Source organism: Clupea harengus, chromosome 10 (genome assembly GCF_900700415.2).
Source record: "Clupea harengus chromosome 10, Ch_v2.0.2, whole genome shotgun sequence".
NCBI classification, from domain to species: domain Eukaryota; kingdom Metazoa; phylum Chordata; class Actinopteri; order Clupeiformes; family Clupeidae; genus Clupea; species Clupea harengus.
Window position 1 is genome coordinate 24,706,754 of NC_045161.1, and position 21,835 is coordinate 24,728,588.

Sequence of the window (21,835 nt, forward strand, 5' to 3'; positions counted from 1 at the left end):
CGCTGATGAATTTGGGATTGGGTCACATTACAAATCCTTTCCTTTGTTATTCCTCTAGAGGGTGAGCCAAATTAAAAAAGACAGGAGAGCCGGTGACTGATAGGAATTGCAAATGTGTTATCGGTGGGCCGCAGAGAATCTGAATAAAATACCCTGCAATGTTTACCCACCTATCTGCAGGAAATTGATTCATGATTTAGCAAAAAAAACACTGAATCCTGCTGCCTGAAGCGGATTTAGCCGGCACTGGCCAATGGGCAGGAGAGCGCTGTACTGTTTCACCGCATCAAATCTCCATATACGCCACCTGATTACTGCACCAGAAAGGTTGCAGAATAGAATTTGCTCCAGGGAAAAAGCACATCAAGGACTATCTTTTGTTCAAATGTGAGCGACCACCAGGAAACACTTAATTGACTCAATAGTGAATCAAGCAGGAGAAGAATGAATACTGGATTGAACATCCATTTCCCCTTTTTCCCTACTGCAGGTCAGCTTGCCTAAAAACTCCACACAGAGAAGTTCCCAGGAAACTCAACAGGAAGCACTCTTTCTCTCCCCCCCACCACACCCCTACTCAATACCAGCATGCCCATCACTGTGCAAAACATCACGGCCACATCCGCCACGGTCAACTGGCCCTCGGCGCCCGGCTGCCTGGACACCTTCTACAGCGTCATGTACCACCCCAACTGGAACAGCCTGCTGATGGGCTACACGCGCAAAAGCTTCCTGCGGGAGGACCGCGTGCCCGTCAGCCAGACCAGCACCTTCCTGGGCAACCTGAGCCCGCAGACCACCTACATCCTGTGCATGACGTGCCAGTCGGCCAAACCCTCGCGCGAGCAGTGCCAGGTCTTCAACACGCTGGACGAGGGACCGGAGATAGGCGGCCGGCAGCAGGACCTGGCCATGGGCGTGTGGCTGGCCAGCAGTCTGCTGCTGCTGGTCATCGCCCTGGTGCTGCTCTTGGGCTGCCTGCAATCCATGTGCATCGGGGAGGAGCAGGAGCGGGAGCAGGGGCAGCAGCCGGGGGAGTGGGGCCAGACCCTGGTGCCTGGAGAAGGGGGTGCAGGGAAGGGGAAGGATGGGACGAGGGACAGCAGCTTCTACACGCCCAGCTGCACAGAGGAAGAGGAGGAGGAGGAGGAGGAGGACTTCCAGCAGGCCACGGTGCTGGAGAACCCCTTCCATGTGGAGCACGGAATGGGGAGCGTGACTGAGGCCCAGGGGTGTGAGCTGGGGATCCTCTCCAAACAGCGCAGTGGAGGCCCAAACTGAGACACACTGGTTCACTGTCAACAGGCCACCCCTGCTGTGTGGCTAGCCATCTAGCTGTAGCCATGTGACGATGCTTGGAACTTAATGATCCATGCAAATCTTTTTTTTGTTTTTTTAAATGGGAGGCTGTTATGGCTTCAGGGATAGAGATAATTAATGTTGTGTGAATTACAGAGCTGAGCGTTTGTAAGACGGATAGCAAGAGCAAAAACGCCAGATATTTCTTCAGTGTTAAATAGAGGAGACAGCTTATTTTCCTTTGGGAATCCTTCAAAATTTCCAAGAAATACATAAAGGTACCATCAAGCACATAGCTAGCACAACATGCCTTCAAGTTAAGTAGGCTTTGGAGAACTTTCTGGGTTTTTTCCTACAAGGACAAGCCAATGAACACTGAAAGGTTCTCATTTCTAAGTCCTTCTAAGAGTGTTTTTATGTGTCGTTGTTCCGTGAAAAATGTCAACGATAGCTGACATTCAAGTACACAAACAAACAAATAGAAAAACAAAGAAAACTACTGCCTTTAGGCTAATGTCTCATTTTGCATAGTAGGGTGACAATTTGCATCATTGTTTTATTGTGTTTAAGCTCCATGTATTTCCTGCTTTTTATATTGTGGCAAAAACATGAGATGTAATTAACATGGGCAGAGAGAACACCTGCATGTTTCTAAGAACCTTTTTTTCTTTCTTTCTTTCTTTCTTTCTTTCTTTAAAAAGTCATTACCATAGCATTATCAGTTGTGGCTCTGCTAAAAAAGATAATTAGCCTCGGTGTGAAAGCTCAAAATGAGAACGTCGCTTCCCAGCCCTTCATTAGCCTCGACTGAAACGTAAAAATGAAATAAAAAATAAAATGAATTTCTTGAACTCGTACCCTGAGGAGCGTTCTTAAGAGCGTACGCTGCTGGAGCGTGCTTCCATAATGTGAACAGTTATGGGAACACATGCAGGAAATGAGAGCTCATTAATCTGGTATACAGTGGAATATAGCAAAGTGAAATGAATGATGATGATAATGATTATCATTTTAGCTGTAATAACAATCCTATCCGTGACTACAGCATTTTTAAGAGCAACCCATATTAATCCCTGGATGTATATTGCATACTGAGTTTGCATTCAGTCAGAGCCATTATTCAACACTCTATGTGATGAGCACCATGTTTTTCTTCACACACCTATGGTCCGTTTCAAGTAGAACATCATATTAACCCTTGAATGTGACCCAATGCTTCTGCACAATCCTGGCTCTGTAAGTGGGAAACGGCTCTGTACACTATTTCAGCAAATCACCACGTTGCTTCAGGAGCACAAAAGTATTTGATTGTATTTGATGGCTGAATTTGATTGTATTTGATTGGCTGTATTGTATTTGATTGACTGTTGAACTCAAATATGAACAATCTTTGGCCAGAATCAAGAACTGCATCTTTAAATAGCAAATTATATTAGCCCTTGCATGAATATGCTTGACATTTTAGTAGCAAATTTCATTCAAAGCCATGATTTAAATTTCCCTTGATATGATGGACATGCTCCCTCTCATTTAAATTCTACTTATTTGAATCTCCCTTCGTATGATGGAGATGCTCAGGGGTCGGACTCACCTTCGACCCAAACAGGTAGTGGGGCTGGGCATTAGGAGGCTTGTCCCGCTGGAACTCCTGCGAGAACGGAAGGACCGTGCGGACAAACCTACAAAACAAGAGAGAGAGAGAAAGAAACACAAAGATTAGATGAGAAAGGTGAGATCGGATGATTTGTTCAAGCAGAAAATTATGACTCAAATGGGGGTAACATATCTAATAAAAGGGAGAGCGAAAGAGAGAGGGAAGCTAGAGAGACAAAGGGAAAAATATACAGAGACAGGTGGTGAAATACAAATGAGAAATAACAGTAAATGGTCGACTCCTCAAAAGTCCCAGGCAGCACAGAGGGCATATAGGCCAAACCCCTGCATGGTGTCTGCTTCCCCATTTGCAGATATATGCAAATATATATGATTTTGAGTACATAACCAGAGACACAAAGAAAATAACAACATGTTAGGACCAACAGTGGTCACTGTGATGCAAAAATGTAATTTGAATATTAAATTCGCTCTGATAATTGTTTTAATCTTGCCCAGTAAATAATAGGGATGCACGATATTGAATTCTAGCCGATATCCCGATATTTACACGCTCATTTTGGCCGATTGCCGATACCGATATATACACCTCTGCTTTTTAATTATTGAAAAGTCTCTCCTGTACTAGAATGAATCTGTTATTATGATAGGGTATTGCTGTAGATACGGGACATTAAAAACTTGATTTGTATCATTTTAGAAATAGACATTCACTCATGAAACTATTGAAATTATTTCAAATATGGCAAATTTATTTATATTTTCACCACAATTTTCATACTTGAACAGTACCAACTTGAACAACTACACTCTGGAAATGCAACTTGGCTAACTTGGCAAGCTAACGTTGGTTAACTGACTTACAGTTTAATAACATCCCTTCTAGGATTTCTAGACTAATCTATGTAAGGTTATTGCCAAGTTAGCTATATAAATGCCATATATGCAAAAGTAAGCCATGTACAGATAGCGTGGGCTCCTGACATAACGTTTCACATCCCGTCAAATAAGATCATCAACTTCGCTGGTGTCATGTAGCATGCAAGCTAACCAGCTAGTGTTGTCTAGCTAACTAGCAACTTATTAACTTCTATTAGCGTGCGACAGGTAATGTTGCAAAGCGTTTCACGCGGGTGGTCTGCATCTATGCATGCAACCTACGTTACGGCCAAGCTGTCGTCTCCTCTTCCATCTCCTGAAAAGTTTCCTGACAAATAGCATGTCAACATCCTCTGATACTATGAAGTACTGCCACACAGCCGACGTGTTGAATTACGTTGTTGGCGCTCATAGTAACCAAAACATTTGCTTCGCGTGCGCATAATTTGAACGTCACCTTATTGGCCATGTACATCGGCAGAAATGTTCATATCTGCAGATGCCGATAATTACGTTTTGAAGCTTTTATCTGCATATACCGATGTCGTGCCGATATTATCGTGCATCCCTAGTAAATAAGCCATGTTCTTTCTCCCTGTTAACTCGAACCACATAGTACAGTGACAAACAGCCAGAGAAGGTTTGGATACATGCCCTTTTTTGCCCACTTTTGATGGGATATTATTGGAGAACTTGGATATTATTGGAGAAGCATGCAGAGATCCCTCAAGTATATCATCCAAGTATATCATATATTCCTCCCAGTATTCTCAGAGAAGTGAACTGCTAGTTAAACATGTTGGTATGGCTGGCGCCTCGTCAGATGTAAACCTAGAGAAGCAGCCGTTCGAGCATCAGGTCGGTCTGAGTCTGTGCTCACCTAATCAAAGCATCCTCACCAAACTCCTGCGTCGGCACCCAGCACAGGCCACTCTACCTCAGTCAGTCATCATGCTATGGGCACCAGGCTTATTTGGTCCTTCTGTCAAACCCGTCCTCTCTCTCTGCTGTTCTCTCTCTTCCCCCTCACGCATACTTCTCTGTTTATCCTCGCTCTCATCTTATGTCTCTCTCCTTCTCCCTCTCTCGGTCCTGTGTCCTTGGCTCAACCCTGACTAGCTTTGTCATTTCTGTGGCACACCAGGTCAGCAAATCTGTGGCATCTCCAAATATTTGTCTCTCTCTTTTGGAGGAGGGTAAATGGCTCAGACCTCTGGCTCGTGCTCTGGAACATGATTGTGTTTGTGGCAGCGTGACAGAGAAGGGTCTGTCTGGGGCCTGCCAGATCTGTTCACCAGGCAGAGGTCTCAAAGGCCCCCCCCCCCACAGCCCCCACTCGCCCAATTATCTCTCCCTTCAAATCCTCACCACAAACGACTCAGTTATCTTTCCGCCTCTCATTGTTAGGCTGTCAAGCTTCCTCTCTTCAATTTTGTTGTCAGAGAACAAAAAACAACAACACAGAAGCGCTTGTCTTGCGCGAATCTGCAGAGAATCTGCTGCCACTACACTCTACGGGGGAGGATCCTGTCATAAAATAACTGTATGATGAGTGCCGAGAGTGGCAAAAGTGGTGCTTAGCTTTACGGTAGAGCTGTGCAGTTCTACATAATCACTCACTCAAAGCACTCCCTTAGACAAGAAAGGGGTGAAAGGGCTAGGTGTCGGGGGCTGACTGAAAAGATGGAGCCAATGTTATTGTCGTGTCTGTTGACAGCGGTACCTGTTGGTGGAGCCGTTGTAGCAGTAGTTGGGCAGGAAGTCGTAGTTGAGCTCCCAGAAGACGTGCAGGGTGATGCGCCCGTAGGGGGCGGACACGTTGTGGTTGGCCTCCCGGAACATGGCGTCCATGCTGTCCAGCGTCAGGTACTTGCTGAGGAGCTTGTGGGTCATGCGGTTGATCTCCAGGAGACCGTCCAACTCCTGAGAGACACAGGGACACAATGAGACAGATGCTGGTGTGTCCTGACATAGGGACACAATGAGACAGATGCCGGTGTGTCCTCATACAGCAGTGTGGTACACCAACCAACCAGCAAGGTTCATATACATTTTTGCCAATACAATTCCATGACTTTTCCATGCCTTTCAGGCACATTTTCATGACCATACATTCTCTGAGATGTTTGTGTATACATGAAAAATGAGAAGGCTTGTCACCAGAACTAGGTTGAACCTTTGAATAGATATGAATGAGTAGCCCCTCCTCAGGTAAAGGTGGAAGAAACGCAGACACACACACATTCCCTCACGTACAAATCCATTTCCACACGCACGCACACACAAACACTCTCAGAGCGTGCTGGTTCAGCTGTCTAGAGGCAGAGCTTCTCCCTTAATGAATTCTGCTCTGAGCTGCATTTCAATTGCGTTTGCAGATGGGTTTTCATTTAATCCACACCTGTGAGATCAAACTCCAAGAGGCAAACACACAAGATGAAATTCTTTCATCTGCCTGAAAAAACATCTCAGCTTGTAAAAGGTTTAAGCATAATTCATCCAGCCAATATCCAGATGTACCCCGTACATTCACAAACTCTAACTGAAAGTTTGCAGAACATGCTCCGATACACAATACAACGTCCCCATCTGCGTAGTTTATATTATAATAGAGCAGATGAACCAATGTCCTTTCAAGTTAAACTCAGTGCAGTCTTTCCCGGTGAGTGAGCACCATCTGAAGCCATCTCGTGTTTGAACCCACTTCAATCTGCCCACCTAAACCCAATGTTACTGGGAGTTTGCGTTATAAAGGTGTTAAGGAAACTGAAATGTTGGCTATAAGAAATGTCTGCATGAGAGTCAAGCGTGTGACCTTTATTTTTAATATTTTCCAGTTTTGCGTTGCATGCCAGTTCGGCATCTCAAGAAAAGGTGTGTGCGTTTTCCGTCCGTCTGTCTGTGTTTGAGTGGCAGTGCTCACCACGATGGAGGTCAGGTCCTCGCTCTCGAAGCGACTGATGGCCAGCTCCAGGGACTTGTGGAGGGCGGTGGACACCCTCTGGGTTATCAGCCTGTTCAGGTCTATGGAGCGACCCAGCAGCTGAGAGACAGACATCACAGATGGGACAAAATCAAATCAGATAGGACGGACCGACACAGGAGACAGACAGACAGACAGACAGACAGACAGACAGACAGACAGAGGAAATGAATGTGTAGCAGAGAGACAGATCAAAATCAGATGGGACATAAGGATAGACACAGAGACAAACAGACAGAAAAAATGATGTTGAACAGAGACAGATCAAAACAGATGGGACTTAGGGACAGACCTAGAGATAGACAGAAACATTAATGTGGAACAGAGACAGATCAAATGAGATGGGACGTAAGGACAGACCCAGACCCAGACAGACAGACAGACAGACAGACAGACAGACAGAAGAAATGAATAGGTCAGGAACAGAGCCAGATCGGAGGTAAGATCAGACAAGACAGACAAACACTGAGATAGGACTGAAGAACAGACACAGAGACAGACAGACAGACAGACAGAGAAAATGAACAGAGCCAGATCTGAGATCAGATCAGACAAGACAGACAAACACTGAGATAGAGACACAGACATGTAGAGAGATAGATATGGTTAGACAGGTAATGACAGTCACAGACAGATCCAGGGAGACAGACAAGAATGAGGAGATGGACACAGAAGAGAGACACACACAGGTACACAAAAAACAAGACAAAGAGAGAGAGAGAGAGAGGCAGACAGGTACACAGAAACAGGACAGAGAGAGAGTGAGATAGAGAGAGAGGCAGACAGGTACACAGAAACAAGACAAAGAGAGGCAGACAGGTACACAGAAACAGGACAAAGAGAGGCAGACAGGTACACAGAAACAGGACAGAGAGAGAGGCAGACAGGTACACAGAAACAAGACAAAGAGAGGCAGACAGGTACACAGAAACAGGACAGAGAGAGAGAGGCAGACAGGTACACAGAAACAAGACAAATAGAGAGAGAGAGAGAGAGAGAGAGAAAGAGAGAGAGAGAGGCAGACACACACAGATGAGGCATGAGCAGGTGTGGAGCAGCAGTGATGAGCAGACTGACGTGATGGGATTGATTCAACTAGAGCCAGGGATATCAGAAACTCCTCAAACAAGAGGAGGATGAGTGACACATGAAAGGAATGAGCTGACAGTCTACACAGCAGAGGAGAGACAGGCAGCCTCAGGTCTATGTGCACATGAAGAGATAAAGGCAGTTTGTCAGAGATAAAAAGGCTACTCAACTCTCGATGATGATGCAATACAACAACTTTCCTCACAACTTCACTTTTCCGCAGCACTCATTTAATCTTTTAAGTCTTTCAGAGCTACATTATTAATCTAGCTCAAGGAGCAGCACAAACTACACACAACCCCTTTAATGGCTACATTTGATAGATAGATCTGATCCTTTTTTCTGATCTGCTGCTCTGGTTTTCATGGCATGCTGCACTGAGAGAGGCACAGCTGGGGTTAGGTAATCAGAGCAGTTTGAGGTAAAAAGATTCAATTCAACAGCACTGTTCAGCAAAGCTCCAGCAATTATTCATGGTTTCCAAATAATTATGCAGAACCCAGGAACAAATTAATAAGGACTACGCACACAGCTTCCTAGTTGGAATTCATGAAACTATTGTCATATTTATATGCAAAAAAAAAAACTTGGCGCTGAATCTAATCTCATAAATTTACATAATTACAAGACCATGGGGATGTTTGTGTCTTATGGAGACCATTCAATTTGGAGACCGGTCATCCTTTCAAGACCCACTGGAGAGCGGTCATCCTCACCTGCACGTGCCTCTGCTTCAACAGCGTCTCGTAGCGATTAGACGCCGGCCATGGAATGTTAGCACCCTGGTTCTTACAGTCGGTTCTCAGTCGCTTGTCCAGGAGAAGGCTAGAGGACACAAACACACACACACACACACACACACACACAACTCCTTATAATTCTATCCATGCTCGGAGCTCTGTACTGTGAAATACTAAAGGGATTAACAGAATTAAAAAATGTCTGCTAAAAAGTGCTGAGGAAAAAGCATTTGGTACCTTCCAGCCAGGATTTTGTAGTAGGCGAATATCTGATCAGCAAGTTTGTAAACAAACTGGTCAAAACAGAGGTTGACCTGGCACAATAAAAAGGGAAGAGAACTTTAAAGTCTTTGAAACATGACCAGCATACTAAGCAAGTTTCATTTCTTGTCCTGAACAAAAGACATGGAAGAGTGTCACATCAAAAACACAACGGCCAATTGCAGATCCCTTTTCAACAAGCAGTTGTACTTTCGACAATGTCTTACTCTTATTTCCCAAAGAAGCTCAGAGAAGAGAAGACAAACAAATCTCAACTAACAAGAAGGTCTCCATTGTTCCCCTGTGGACGCTGTGCCCATGTCCAAGTCATTCTTCCGTATCTGACATGTGCAACACTGACACAGCTTATGCTCATTCAATAGTGTCTCTATGAGCAGGACGCCTGTTGTGTTCAAGGCTGGTACAAGGCTGTGCTAAGACTGAGCAGGCTTTACCTCAGCCTCGATCTCATCGTAGAGGAACTGCTTCTTAAACTTGGTCAGGGCGTAGTGTGCACTGTCATTGTAAAGGTCCAGGGGGTAGAGCACATACCTGCAGAGAGGGCACATTGTCAAGGTCACATTGTGAACACACACACACGCACACACACGTTTCTGCATCCCTGTGCAAGTGTTGACCTGAACACAGAAACAAGTGAGCAGGTGACTGGTGTCACTCACTCCATCATGGACGCCTCCTTGGTGTCCAGGATGTGGTCGGTGAGGATCCAGGGCATGGACATCTCGATGGGGAACTGGATGCGGCGGCCCATGGTGAGCTCCAGGAAGAACTCTCGGAACCAGAGCTGGGACAGGTCACAGCACTGCTGAAGGGTCTCTGATGGGAGAGCCAGAAAACAACAGGAAGTGATGCATCTCACCACTGAAGAGGAGGAATGGGGTACACATGGGGTACAGTAACTATGGCAATAGAATGCCTATGTGTTGTACCGAGTCATTTCACTGAAACGGAATAAACAAAACAACCAGAAGGAGCTCCTGAATTGCTCCTGAGTTTCATGGGTTGGTAACGTAAGTACTACCCTTCAGGTGGCTTTAAGTAGTGATGGAAAGGGGGTCAATGACCACACAGTCAGTGGGCCTCAGATCCTGCAGAGCTTGGTCACAAAGTGTGTGTGAGGACCTCACCGCTGAAGTTGAGGAGGTGCGTGTAGAAGAAGGACTCGCGGTGGATCTTCTCGATGTCCAGGATGGTGGGGCCCTCCAGGCTGCTGCGCAGGGTCTTCTTAAAGCCACTCTTTTCTGCTATGAGAGACTCCAGCATGGTCCTCACCATATACAGCTGCACACAGGAGCAGGGGACCAAGAATGGCACAGCAGGAAGGCAGGAAGGAGAGAGAGAGAGGGAGAGAGAGAGAGAGAGTAAGAAAGAAAGAAAGAAAGAAAGAAAGAAAGAAAGAAAGAAAGAGAGAGAGAGAGAGAGAGAGAGAGAGAGAAAGAAAGAAAGAAAGAAAGAAAGAAAGAAAGAAAGAAAGAAAGAGAGAGAGAGAGAGAAAAGAGTCAATGTTATGGATGGTGACGGAGGTGAACCATAGCAACAGACAATAGTATGAAAATAAACTCCATATTTACAATTTCCCACATTGCTATGGTGACCAATTACGGACGTAGGCACATCCACGGAATTAATAAATATTGAAAAGAAAATGAGTTATCTGTGCCCCCATGGATTAACTTAATTCTTTGTCCATGTTGAACACGGAACAACTTATTGCTGGGATTTGCGCCTGTTCAACTCACTTCTAATTCTCTGAAATGGAACAGACATAGATCAACGCAGAATGAGAGAACAGAAAGCTGCGATCATTAACGAGGCATCCATGTTCATATCACAGGGCTTATAGGGTCCAGCATCACATCCTCCTCTCCCTCTCTCTCTCTCTCTCCATCAAACACGATCATCATGACTACAGGGGCGAGGATTCTCCCCTGAGATTTCAGCAGATTAAAGGGCCAGTGGTGAGGGCAGCACAGAGCGATCAATCAGGTGCCTGGCGGAGGGAGTAGTTTGAAGCAGCAGAGTTGGAGAGCGCAGATATCTGGCCCTCACGGGGAGAGAGCTATCGGATGGCAATCTGTCAGTCGATGGCTTACTTTGCTTAGCCTGCAGGTGTGTGATTACAGCTTAGTGGAGGAGGGATAGCATCTGGGGGTGGTTTGCTAGCACACAAGTACACACACACACACTTTCATGACACGTGTGCGCACATACACACTCTCATGACACGTGTGCGCACATACACACTCACGACACGTGTGCGCACATACACACTCCCACGAACACACTGAAGATTCAATTCACCGTCTCATTTCATCCTTGCTTGAAACTGGCTGTTTTGACTGAAAGTGGAAACATGGAGTTGAACACACCCTGAAACACAGTAGGGTTTTTTTTTTGTTCAGTGATTTATATATTTTTATCAGCACATTTATATATTTTTTTAAATAAATGATGGAAACTGAGAAATCTGTCTCAGAGTAACAGGTGACGTTTAGCACAAACGGAGCCCAGATGTTCTGATCGATTTCAGCAAATGTCTGGTATTGCTTGGGGCCATTGAAACCATGGAAGTTAAATTGCATTCACCAAATGGAGGTGGGTGGCAGAGAATGGATTTTAAAATGCTGTGCCATAGTGTGTTTGTAAAGATAGCGCTCAATTTCTCAGCTATAGGCTTTCAGACGTATATAATCTGTACCTGGCGGTAGGAAAAACAAGGACTCTACCCTCTTTCCCACCTCCTGACAATAACTTTCAATTGCTCCTGATGGGTCGCAGGGAAATTATTGTAAACAAAATTACAATCCACATCAGAAGCTCTTCTCAAACCGAATAGGGGCAAATATTCTTGTGAAGATGATTATAAAAGAAGAAGCACTGATGCTGGAGTTTAAGGATGACAAAAAAACGAACAATGTTGAATCAGAGCACATTCTTTCTGTAGATATGCATTTCTGCAAGACAATGTGAATCGTGACTGCTCAGCAGTAGCGGAAGGTCAGGTCATTAACAGTAAAGACACTCAACCCAACCACTTCCATAATAAGTATTCAAAATCAACCCAACCACTTCCATAATAAGTAATCCATTCAGTAAGATGGGGGGTGGGGGGGTGGGGGGGGGGGGGAAGCGTTGGAGAGAGAAAAGAGGCTTGATGCTCAAGTGAACCATCTACCGAAGGCAGGGATTTGTAAGCAGATACGAGGTACTGAGATACTGGGAGGAACAGGCTATCCTGGTACCTGGGTGCTGGAGGGCCCAACGGCACGGCGGGGAACCTTGATGTCAAAGCCCCCCTTGGGGTCCTTCTCCCCACGGAGAGCTGGGTCGTTGTGGGGCTCGCGGATCGTCTCCCAGTCACAGATGGTCTTGCGTATGGCCTGAAGAACACTGGAGGAGTGGAGAAGACACACACACACATGATTTATTAAAAAATTAAAAATAAATAAAAATAAACACATCCTCTCTGCTCTCTTGTAACTACTGTAAACTGCTTTGCTGATTTCTAAGCTGCATTTGAAAGCTAAAGAATAAAACCAGTTTCTCCTTTGAAAAAAACCCAACATAAATCTGAGAGACAGTCACAGAGTACTCTCCTCTTCATGGATGTCTGTGATAACCTCACTCCCAGTGACAGTTAGACCTGAAGAAAAGCATCCATTAAAAACACAGCCTCTGAATGATTGCTCTCCCCCCCGTGGATGTCTATGATAACCTGACTCACTTCTAGCATCTGTCAGGCCTGAAACACTCTTCTCCAAGGTTACAGGCAGAGTACGACCTGCCTTTGGGTGAAGTACTTGAATGAAAAGATGGTTTGACAGCCATTAGTTTCTCCAGTACATAAAGAGCATCTCACTAAGGGACTGTCGTTCCCGCTGCTTTTAACATTCAGCTGTCACGTTACACAAAGCCCATCTCACGGACGATGACACACACAGATGTCTAAATACACAGGCTTCACAGCGGACAGACACACACATAGATGTCTAAATACACAGGCTACACAGCGGACAGACTCGCAGCTCTACTGAAAACAGCATGAGGTGACTCTGCTGATTGGTGCCACTGTGACTAGTGGTCCAGAGTGACATTTAAATTTCTTGTCATCTTCAGCATTCATATACTTCTAACTGTTTTTCATCTTTTTTACGATTAAATCATAATCATTTGCTTAGTGCCCTTTATACATACAAGGTGGCTTTTTATCCAATGAATGAATCATACAGAGCAAAAAATTGACAAATAATAGATGATAGAATAAATAAATACACAAATAAATAAAAGATCAAGAAAAGGAAGACAACCACGGCATATAAACACGGGGGACAACAGACAATATGAATTAGTGCCATCATACATTACTGAGCTGTACCAAGCTGAGGTACAGATATCAAGGAAGTTATTTCCTCCTAGGCAAAAGAACATTTTCTCTTCCTGGCTTTGTTTGGTGTGCCATACCTCTGGACGACATTTTTCTTCTTCTTGATGGCCTGGCGCAGCGGCTCCCGCAGGGTGACCTGGGCGAAGTCCTGCAGGGCGGAGTAAATGGTGTGGCGGATGGCGTGGTTGAACACGCTCTCCATGCGTCCCATCAGCACCTGCAGACCCTTGATCATGGCCATCACCTGCACACAGCACACAGGACCAAACACAAGATCAGAGCTGAGAGGAGAAACTCCACAGCCCACACAGCACACAGGACCAAACACAAGATCAGAGCTCATCTTCTTACAACACCAAGATCAGAGCTGAGAGGAGGAACTCCATGATCCAAACACCCAGCAGCAGATCATCTCTTCACAACCCCACAGAACATACCTAACCCTTGATCATGGCTATCACCTGCACACAGCACACAGGACCTAAGTCAGCATCAGAAGAGCACTCAACGGCCCTAACCAACACCTTAGTCATGAAACCACTGTCCAAACACCGAGCATCAGCTTCTCTCCTCACAACTACACCACACAATATATCTAAGCCTTAGTTCATGGTCATGACTTGGTCAACACAGCAGAGGAGAACAAATAAAAAAAAAACACCCCTATCATGAAAGAGTCAAATGCAGAAGCAGTTGTTGTCAAACTGGTGACATAAAACAATTGACATCATGTATTAATCACTAGCTCGTACCACCAGGGGGAGCCCCAGGGAATGTTTACTTACGGTACATTTGTGTTAGTCACACCCCTCAAACACCCCCAAATTTCAGAATCTTAATTGATTTGTACTGGCTTGTACTGGCTTGACTGGCTCTTTTCATTCAACAACTTAGTTGATCCATTAAAACATTTCCATACATACAACATATATTTAAAGGCACACACACACACTGCACTGTCTAAAATGGAAAAAAATAGGGAAATAAAATATTGACCCTACTTCATTTCAAAAAGTGAACCAGTCCTGTGCGCCCATCATCAGATTATGTCTGTTGTTGGACTGTGATGTGAGGACACAGCTCAGACATGAAAGATTTCACATCTCACAGTAGCATATACAGTAGACTATAACCAAGGACTACCAAAGTTTCAAAATATAAAATAGGTGAATGCAGAAAAATATATAGCTGGAAGTGTCGGGGTCCAAGCAGAATGTTCGAAGCGCCCAAAGTTCGACAGCTTCATCAGGTGAAAGACTATTAGTCATAAACAGGGGCGTCCATCTCTACCTTTAAGAAGCTCTTGAAGACCCAATTCTTCAGAGAGCACCTCCTTTCCTAACTTGCACTTCCTCTCCCTTCCTCTTCCTCTCCTTATCCTTCCTCCAATGCTACCTACTCTAACGAGTACTTAACGTTACATTCCTGCACTTTTTTTTTTATTATTTATTATGTAAAGTAGTATTTATTTATTGTTACACTAGGTCTCTATTGCTCGTAGCTTGATCGTTCTCTCCTTTCTACGTCGCTTTGGATAAAAGCGTCTGCTAAATGACTAAATATAAATGTAAATGTGAAAGAACACATTGTCACTTTAGAAAATGTGAGCATATGGGACCAGGTAAAAGCGCCAATGATGGCAATGACCGGTCAGTGACCACTGAACAGTCTCTGGAGCGCCCCCTAGTGGTACTAACCAGTGGTCAGTGCAAGGTGTCAGAGGCACTGACCAGTAATTAACCAGTCTCTGGAGCCCCTGCTAGTAGTACTAACCAGTAGTAAGTATAAGATACCAGTGCCCACAAGAATGACCAGTGTGAGCTACAACACCCTCTAGTCAAATGGCATGTTGGTGGAACGCTCATTCTTTCACTACAGAACATGCATCACCGGAGGGTATAGGAACATTCTGACATTGGCCACTGCCGTCGGCTTACAGTCATCTTTATACTGTAGATGGTAATGAGGGCAGTGATTGAAAAGCAGGACTGACCTCCACCAGAGCAAACTTCTCCTCTTGGGTGTAGTTGTATCTTGTGGCTCTTTCATACTCTTCAGCGTTGTCAGGACATTCTTTGTTGGAGTATTTATCCGTGGGATGCACAAGTTTCCAGGAGTACTACGGAAGAGATCAGTTTTAAAAATATATAGCACTAATACATTCATTTCAAAGTGAATTTCCTGCAACAATGTTTCAGACATTAAAATTCAACAATTAAAAAGTGTAACAATCTACTAATCTGTAATAGTAATAAACTAATTGTTAACATTGCAAAAATAATAACTATGCAGACACTAGACCAAAAATAATAACTATGCAGTCGGCCCCTCGAGGCCCTGCTTGTTAATAAAGACATTCTATTTGTATGCAAAGCCAACATAAAATGTCTCTATTTGTATTAATTATAACATCAATGTTTTCTTCTTATTTCAATTAATTATACTGAAATTTCAAACTATTCAAACCTGCTATTACAGAAGTAAATAGACCCCAAATGTAATTTACTTGCACATTTCCCCCAAGGTACTATTTTCTTTCAAAATAAATGGTTGCCATTTGTCATATTCAGTGACCAATGCTGTGACTCAGAGTGGCATAGCATCTAAAAGGTACTGTGATGTTTCAAAGAAAGTCTATTTTGTCCTTGAGGGAGCAATTCGTGGATTTTGCAGCACTCAAAAAGACTTTCATAGAAATGTTTTTCCAGTGTATACTTAAAAAAAAAAACACATACACTCAGAGAAGCCAAGGACTGGGTTCAAGCCATTCCTTAGACTTAGTTAAGTGAGAATATGTTTTCAGAACAGCACATCATCAAGGGTTCTACATGCCAACCAAATCTGTGCAATGAATTACTTCACTCTCCTAATCAAAAGACTTCACTGATGCATGTTTCAACCATCGATCCTACTACTGTCACATGTCAAAGTGAGATCTGCACAGGACACTATGTATTGTTTTACCTATAGAACAACATTAGAACAGACTGCCCTATGTCAAGAGCATGGTAGCAATATAGTACATATTCTACTACACATACATACAGTACATTTGTCCTACTTGTAGTATATATACCTGAAAATGCAATGATGCGCAATAGCGCAATAGATTTAACAAGCAGGGCCTCGAGGGACGAAAAATCTCCTGGTTTGATTATGGGTTTCTGACAGGTCTGGGTTAGGCAGGGTAAAGGAAGTGTGGTGAGAGCAGGGCACGGCCAAGGAAGCCTGGCTGTGTGAGGGGCTACTGGGGCACTCACCACCTCCATGACGTGGGCGCTCCACTGAGACAGCAGCTGCAGGCCCTGCAGGGCCAGGTCAAACAGCTTCCTGTACTCACTGTCCGTCTTCGCGGCCTCCTGGCGACCAGAGCCCGTCACCACCTGGGCAAAACAGAGGGCGGAGGAGAGAGAGAGAGCGAGAGAGAGAGAGAGAGAGAGAGAGTGAGTGAGCGAGCGAGTGAGTGAGTGAAAGGAGATTAAGGGAGAAGGAAAGAGTCATGGAGAGAGATAGAGAGAGAGAGATGGCAGGAGAAAGAAGGACAGGTAGGGGTGAGGGAGAAACAGAGAGGAGAAGAGATGACATCAGATCAGACGGAAGAGAGAGCATATCATGACATCTCCACTGAACAACACAAGCCTAGCATAGATCACTGCCACAACAGGCTGAAAGGCCTATGCCTGTCAACTTTGCAGGGCATCGCAAGGAATGATTCTGAGATGCGTGATAAATGAAGGCCCAGGGGCTGATATCTGCACCATCCAAAAAGCAGCGATTACTACAAATCCAAACTGAGTGGTAGGGTAATAAGTGAATGTGTGCATAATCAAACGAGGAATCAGCGTTGTGCAAACAGTTCACTCTGGCCAAATTGACTTGACTGCTATTCAAATAAAAAAGGGTTTAATAGGTTGATGTATTTTTAGGTTTGTTAGATTTGTTGTCCCACAAAACTTTGCATGAGAGCTATGCACAATGAACTCCACAGAAGTTTGGGAAGCTCTCAAATTCCTAAATCTGGATGGAGATCAGATTGTTTATCTCAACTAATAAAGTTCATAAAACACTTCTATGCCTAAGAACCCAAACTGGACACAAACTGGAACCAAAATGTGCAAACAATTTTGAGGGTGATCTGGACCCGTTTTATGTTCTGGGACTATTGAATAGTTGAATAGTTCAAATAGCCCAGTTCCAGCGAGTGAGAATGACCTCAGGATCTGAGTTCTCCTAGTGTACGTGGGTGGCATTTCTGTGTGAGCCTGAACTCACACTACCTCCCTAGCAGCTCACACTGAGTCTGAAACACCTCCCTGATGACTCACATTCCAGCGCTGCTTGAGGCGACCAGTCACTGGGTGGAATGACTACACTTCTGATATGATCTCAGAAGAAAGAAAAAATTGCATAAATAAAAATACAGAGCAACTTAAGGAATGAATGACACATTACTCGTTCAGTCGAAATCCCTGACATCTATTTGATGCAATACTCCCATTTCGATGTCCTTTTGAAATTGGACCTTTTGAGTCTAAGTTGGATCCCATTACACTTGAATTGATGCCCAAAATGGCAGCTAACTCAGACCCGAACCAGTCCCAAATCCGTCCCAGTCTCATTCCCAAGTCTGTTCCTATCTGGCTCTGCTCTGCTCTTCTCCGCTATCCAGCAAGGCACCTTCACTGAGGTGATGCTGCTCTAAGAAATGTGCCCTAGCAACAATGAATATTCATCCAGTCTTAATGAGCGCCAGCGAGGCCAGTCTGTGAAGGTCAGGAAGAGAGGCAACAGTTGGGTGGGTTGGGGAGGGGCAAAGCCATCACCGCTGTGCCACACTCATTAACACCGCCAACACAAGTAGGCATTGTGCCCGGCTCACCACCCATTCAGCGTAGCTATGGCACGCTCATTAAAACTAATTGGGGCATTGGGCTTTGTGAACGTTAATGGAGCGAGAGAGACACACAATAGCATCTGTGGCTCATGAGGGACAACACTTGGTGCCAGTGTGGCATATGTTTATGAGTGATATCATGGATACCACTGATTGGATGTTAGACTTTGTCTCATTAACAAGCAATATGAGCAAGATGAACAGGCTGATTCTTCCTCTCAACGTTTATTATAAGGCATAAGTCTCCCTAAATGTCAGCCATCACGGCCCTTTAAATGCACATCAGTGCACAAAATTAACATCTAGACCAGGGGTTCTCAAACTTTTGCAAGCTGGGCCCCCCCAAAGCTGGTTAGGGGTAGTTGGGGCCCCCCCAGCGCGCGGCCCGCCGCCACCACCCTCAACTACACCACCATATATAGATAGATAGATAGATAGATAAATAGCATATTGTTATTGATAGGCCTGACATGTCAAGGTTAGGCTATTGTTAGGCCCATACAGACAATTATTATAACTATTTATTATTATTATTATTATTATTATCAGTAATAGGAGGCCTATTAGTAGGCTATTCATTATTATCACCATCATTATGTTATTATAATTAATGATTATCGACCAATTATTATTATTGTATTATTATCATAATAATAATTAGTGTTATTATTGCTATAATTTGGATACTGTTATTATTATGGGCCTCTTGTGATCTTTACAAAAAAAATCCTACAGGTCTGTCAATGTGAGACATGAGCCTGCTTTGCACTGCAAAGGTTCTCAAATCTTGGGGCAATGTTTGAAAACATATCCTCAGGTCATCCTCGATCTGTGCGCGGTTGCGGTATTTAGTTTTGAGCGCAGTCAGTCTTGAAAAGCCTGCCTGGCACAAATATGTCGACGCGAAAAGGATGAGCATTTTTAAGGCTATGTCGCAAAGGTGATCATTGCTATCCAGAATGACGAAATAGGGGAGATGCTTAAGTCTACTGTCACTCTTCAATTGCTCTTTCATGTCTATTGACAGCTCGTCTGCTGAGCAGAGAAATGGATCCCGAACTTAGGCGAATGAACGGTAGTCCTCTTTGAAATAGGACCCAAACTGATTTCTGATATTCGGCGTGATACAATGTCATTTGACATAAGTATTGCGCTGAGTTTAGCTCCTATTCTACACGTCTTGCGCGGCCGGCAAAATCAGTGTTTCGGCAATTGTATGGGGTTGGCCAAGCTTAGCAATTCTATGAGCAACTACATAAGATGCCTCCAGACACTGCTTGGAGATGGTGGTTCGTTGTTGCTGGAGGCCATCGCGTTCATGTTTAAAGAAGTCCACAGGCTTCTCTTTCTGACTTTTACGAATCAGAAACGTGTCCATAGTTGTGTTTGTTTGCTGATACAGTGTGTGTGAAGTTAATAAGGTTCTAATTTCAACGTCGTGTTCTTGTATGTGTGGTTGTGAACGACATGGATAAGGATAAGGCTGTGCTAGGCAATGATTCCTAACAAAACTAACTGTACACAATGTAGACAGGGACAGCACAAAATAGTATTCAAGTGCTGGTGTTTTATTTGTTGCAACACGGTGGATGATACAAAAATGTAAAGGTAGGTGTTAAGGAGAAAAGGGCTAGCTGCAGTTGGAAAAAGGTAGCTAGCTAGGCTAGCTCTCGGGGCTACGAGCTTTTTCAAAAGACTGGAGCAAATTACTCCTTAGAATAGGCTACGAATAGACCTACTGCAAGCGCAGTAAGGTATTACTAAGGAAGGAGTGAGTCTTTAAAAAGACTGTTTATAAAGCAATGAATATCTGAATGATACAGGAAACAAGAGAAATTGAACAAACTCTGCAGTCATCTCAGGGTGAGAGCTTACCAATGCCTGCGGTTTTTTTTTTATACTCGGAAACTTAGGTGCAACTCGCGTTCAAATGAAAAAACTCCGTTTTGATTGGTGGATCAGGAGCAAAACCGTATTTGATTTGTTTGGGTCAGTCCAGCCCCTTGCATTTCGCCACTGAGGGAGCTTTCACTAACCAGTGACAGGTCGGCGGTAGTTATTTTTTTTCTCCGTCTGTGACATCGCGCCCCCCCTGGAGAGTGTTCGCGCCCCCCCAGGGGGGCGCGCCCCCCACTTTGAGAACCACTGATCTAGACAATGTAGTGGCAAATAAGGGAATTTACCGGTGGTTGTGTGTTCTGTGTGCGTGTGAGATTTCAAGTTAGTGTGTGTGTGTGTGTGTGTGTGTGTGTGTGTGTGTGTGTGTGTGTGTGTGTGTGTGTGTGTGTGTGTGTGTGTGTGTGTGTGCACTGTTACTGCAGCAGGCCAGCTTAAAGGTGAATGTACAACACCACCTGTGAGTGTGTGTGTGTGTACCTCGCTGTTGCTGTAGCAGGCCAGCTCAGAGATGAAGCGCATATGATCCTCTCGGATTTGAATCATCTGCTCACAGATATTGTACTGCGGGCTGCTGCCTACGGACGTGCATGACCACCTGAAGGAGAAAAGAATTAGAAAACACAGAAGAAAAAAAAACACATTACAAAAAGAGAAATGAAATGAAAAATTCATGAAGAGGGAATGGAGGTCCACGGAGGCAGACATGAGGAAGAGTTGATGAAATGAACTGCATAAGAAGGACAGAGAGTGAAAACAAGATCATTCTCACCATCCCCTGCCTAGAAAGTCACTGACGATGGAGCCGATTTAGCTCGCTCGAGTGCGGGCCAGAACCGGCCAACAGTCGCCTGCTCTCTGTATGGTGATGTGAGTTTATGCCCCGGTGAGGAGAAATACACTTTTCTGATTGGCTGGATATTATTCCAGGATATATTTCTGTATAACGGGACTGCTATGAAGTAGAGCAGATAAAGATGTTTGTTCACTGTTCTATATCAATGCCCTGGAGATATTGAATGGTAACTATAACATTAACAACCATACTAAATAATGGTGACTAAAAAGCTGCCTATTGAAAATAAACATATTTTCTCATTTTGCCAAATGGTGTAAACACAATGAATTATGTGGTTAGATAACAAGTAATCTGGAAAACTTGCAAGCTGGCAAGTTAACAAGCATAGAATAAGAAACAGCTAGCAAGCTAAAGGATTCAGGCATGGCAACAACGGAATCAATTATAACCACGCAAACTATCTAACGTTATCCTTGTCCATGACTAAAGAAAGCAGTATTATTGTTAGAGCAAAAGTTTCCTTTGCTATACATGCATAACTAAATATATGTGTATCAACGGAATAACGGCCTTCGAGGAAAATATTAGACTTGGTGTAAGAAACTCAACTGGAGTTCTTTGCCTCTGCCTTGTCCAATATGGTCGTACACCGAGGCACCTGGTCAGCTGTTATCCCTTACATATCAGGGGCTGTCTGCCACCTCAGCCGCCTGTTAGTCTTAGCCCCGTCTCACACTGCCTGCGTTGCCTGTTCGTGACGGCTGCGTTACCTGTTGATTCTCATGTCCGCACCCATGGTAACAGGTTAGAGCATGAACACTGCCTGTATGAAACGCACATCTGAAACGCGGCTCGAGACGCTGATAGATTCATGTCACTGGTACCAGGAGCAGATCCGTTACATAATCATAGATCCATGTATCTGTAAGTACTTGCTCTCTTTTAGAACCCACCTGGACTTGTTCTCCTCGAAGTG

At 44.3% G+C, this 21,835-nt stretch overlaps 1 protein-coding gene across 1 annotated transcript in view; it reads right to left on the reverse strand.

Annotated features, from left to right (window-relative positions):
• Positions 1-21,835, reverse strand: part of cyfip1 (cytoplasmic FMR1 interacting protein 1) — a 50,074-nt gene that overhangs the window by 11,220 nt on the left and 17,019 nt on the right. Inside the window, exons 10-23 of the mRNA XM_012821800.3 lie at positions 21,813-21,835; positions 20,541-20,658; positions 16,531-16,653; positions 15,264-15,389; positions 13,348-13,514; positions 12,129-12,276; positions 10,014-10,167; positions 9,546-9,702; positions 9,321-9,417; positions 8,842-8,918; positions 8,581-8,689; positions 6,716-6,835; positions 5,516-5,715; positions 2,891-2,978 (exon numbers count right to left, since the gene is read on the reverse strand). The exon at positions 21,813-21,835 is cut by the window's right edge and continues 69 nt beyond it. Coding sequence (XP_012677254.1) covers positions 2,891-2,978; positions 5,516-5,715; positions 6,716-6,835; positions 8,581-8,689; positions 8,842-8,918; positions 9,321-9,417; positions 9,546-9,702; positions 10,014-10,167; positions 12,129-12,276; positions 13,348-13,514; positions 15,264-15,389; positions 16,531-16,653; positions 20,541-20,658; positions 21,813-21,835 — 1,707 coding nt within the window. The remainder of the gene's footprint in view (positions 1-2,890; positions 2,979-5,515; positions 5,716-6,715; positions 6,836-8,580; positions 8,690-8,841; positions 8,919-9,320; positions 9,418-9,545; positions 9,703-10,013; positions 10,168-12,128; positions 12,277-13,347; positions 13,515-15,263; positions 15,390-16,530; positions 16,654-20,540; positions 20,659-21,812) is intronic.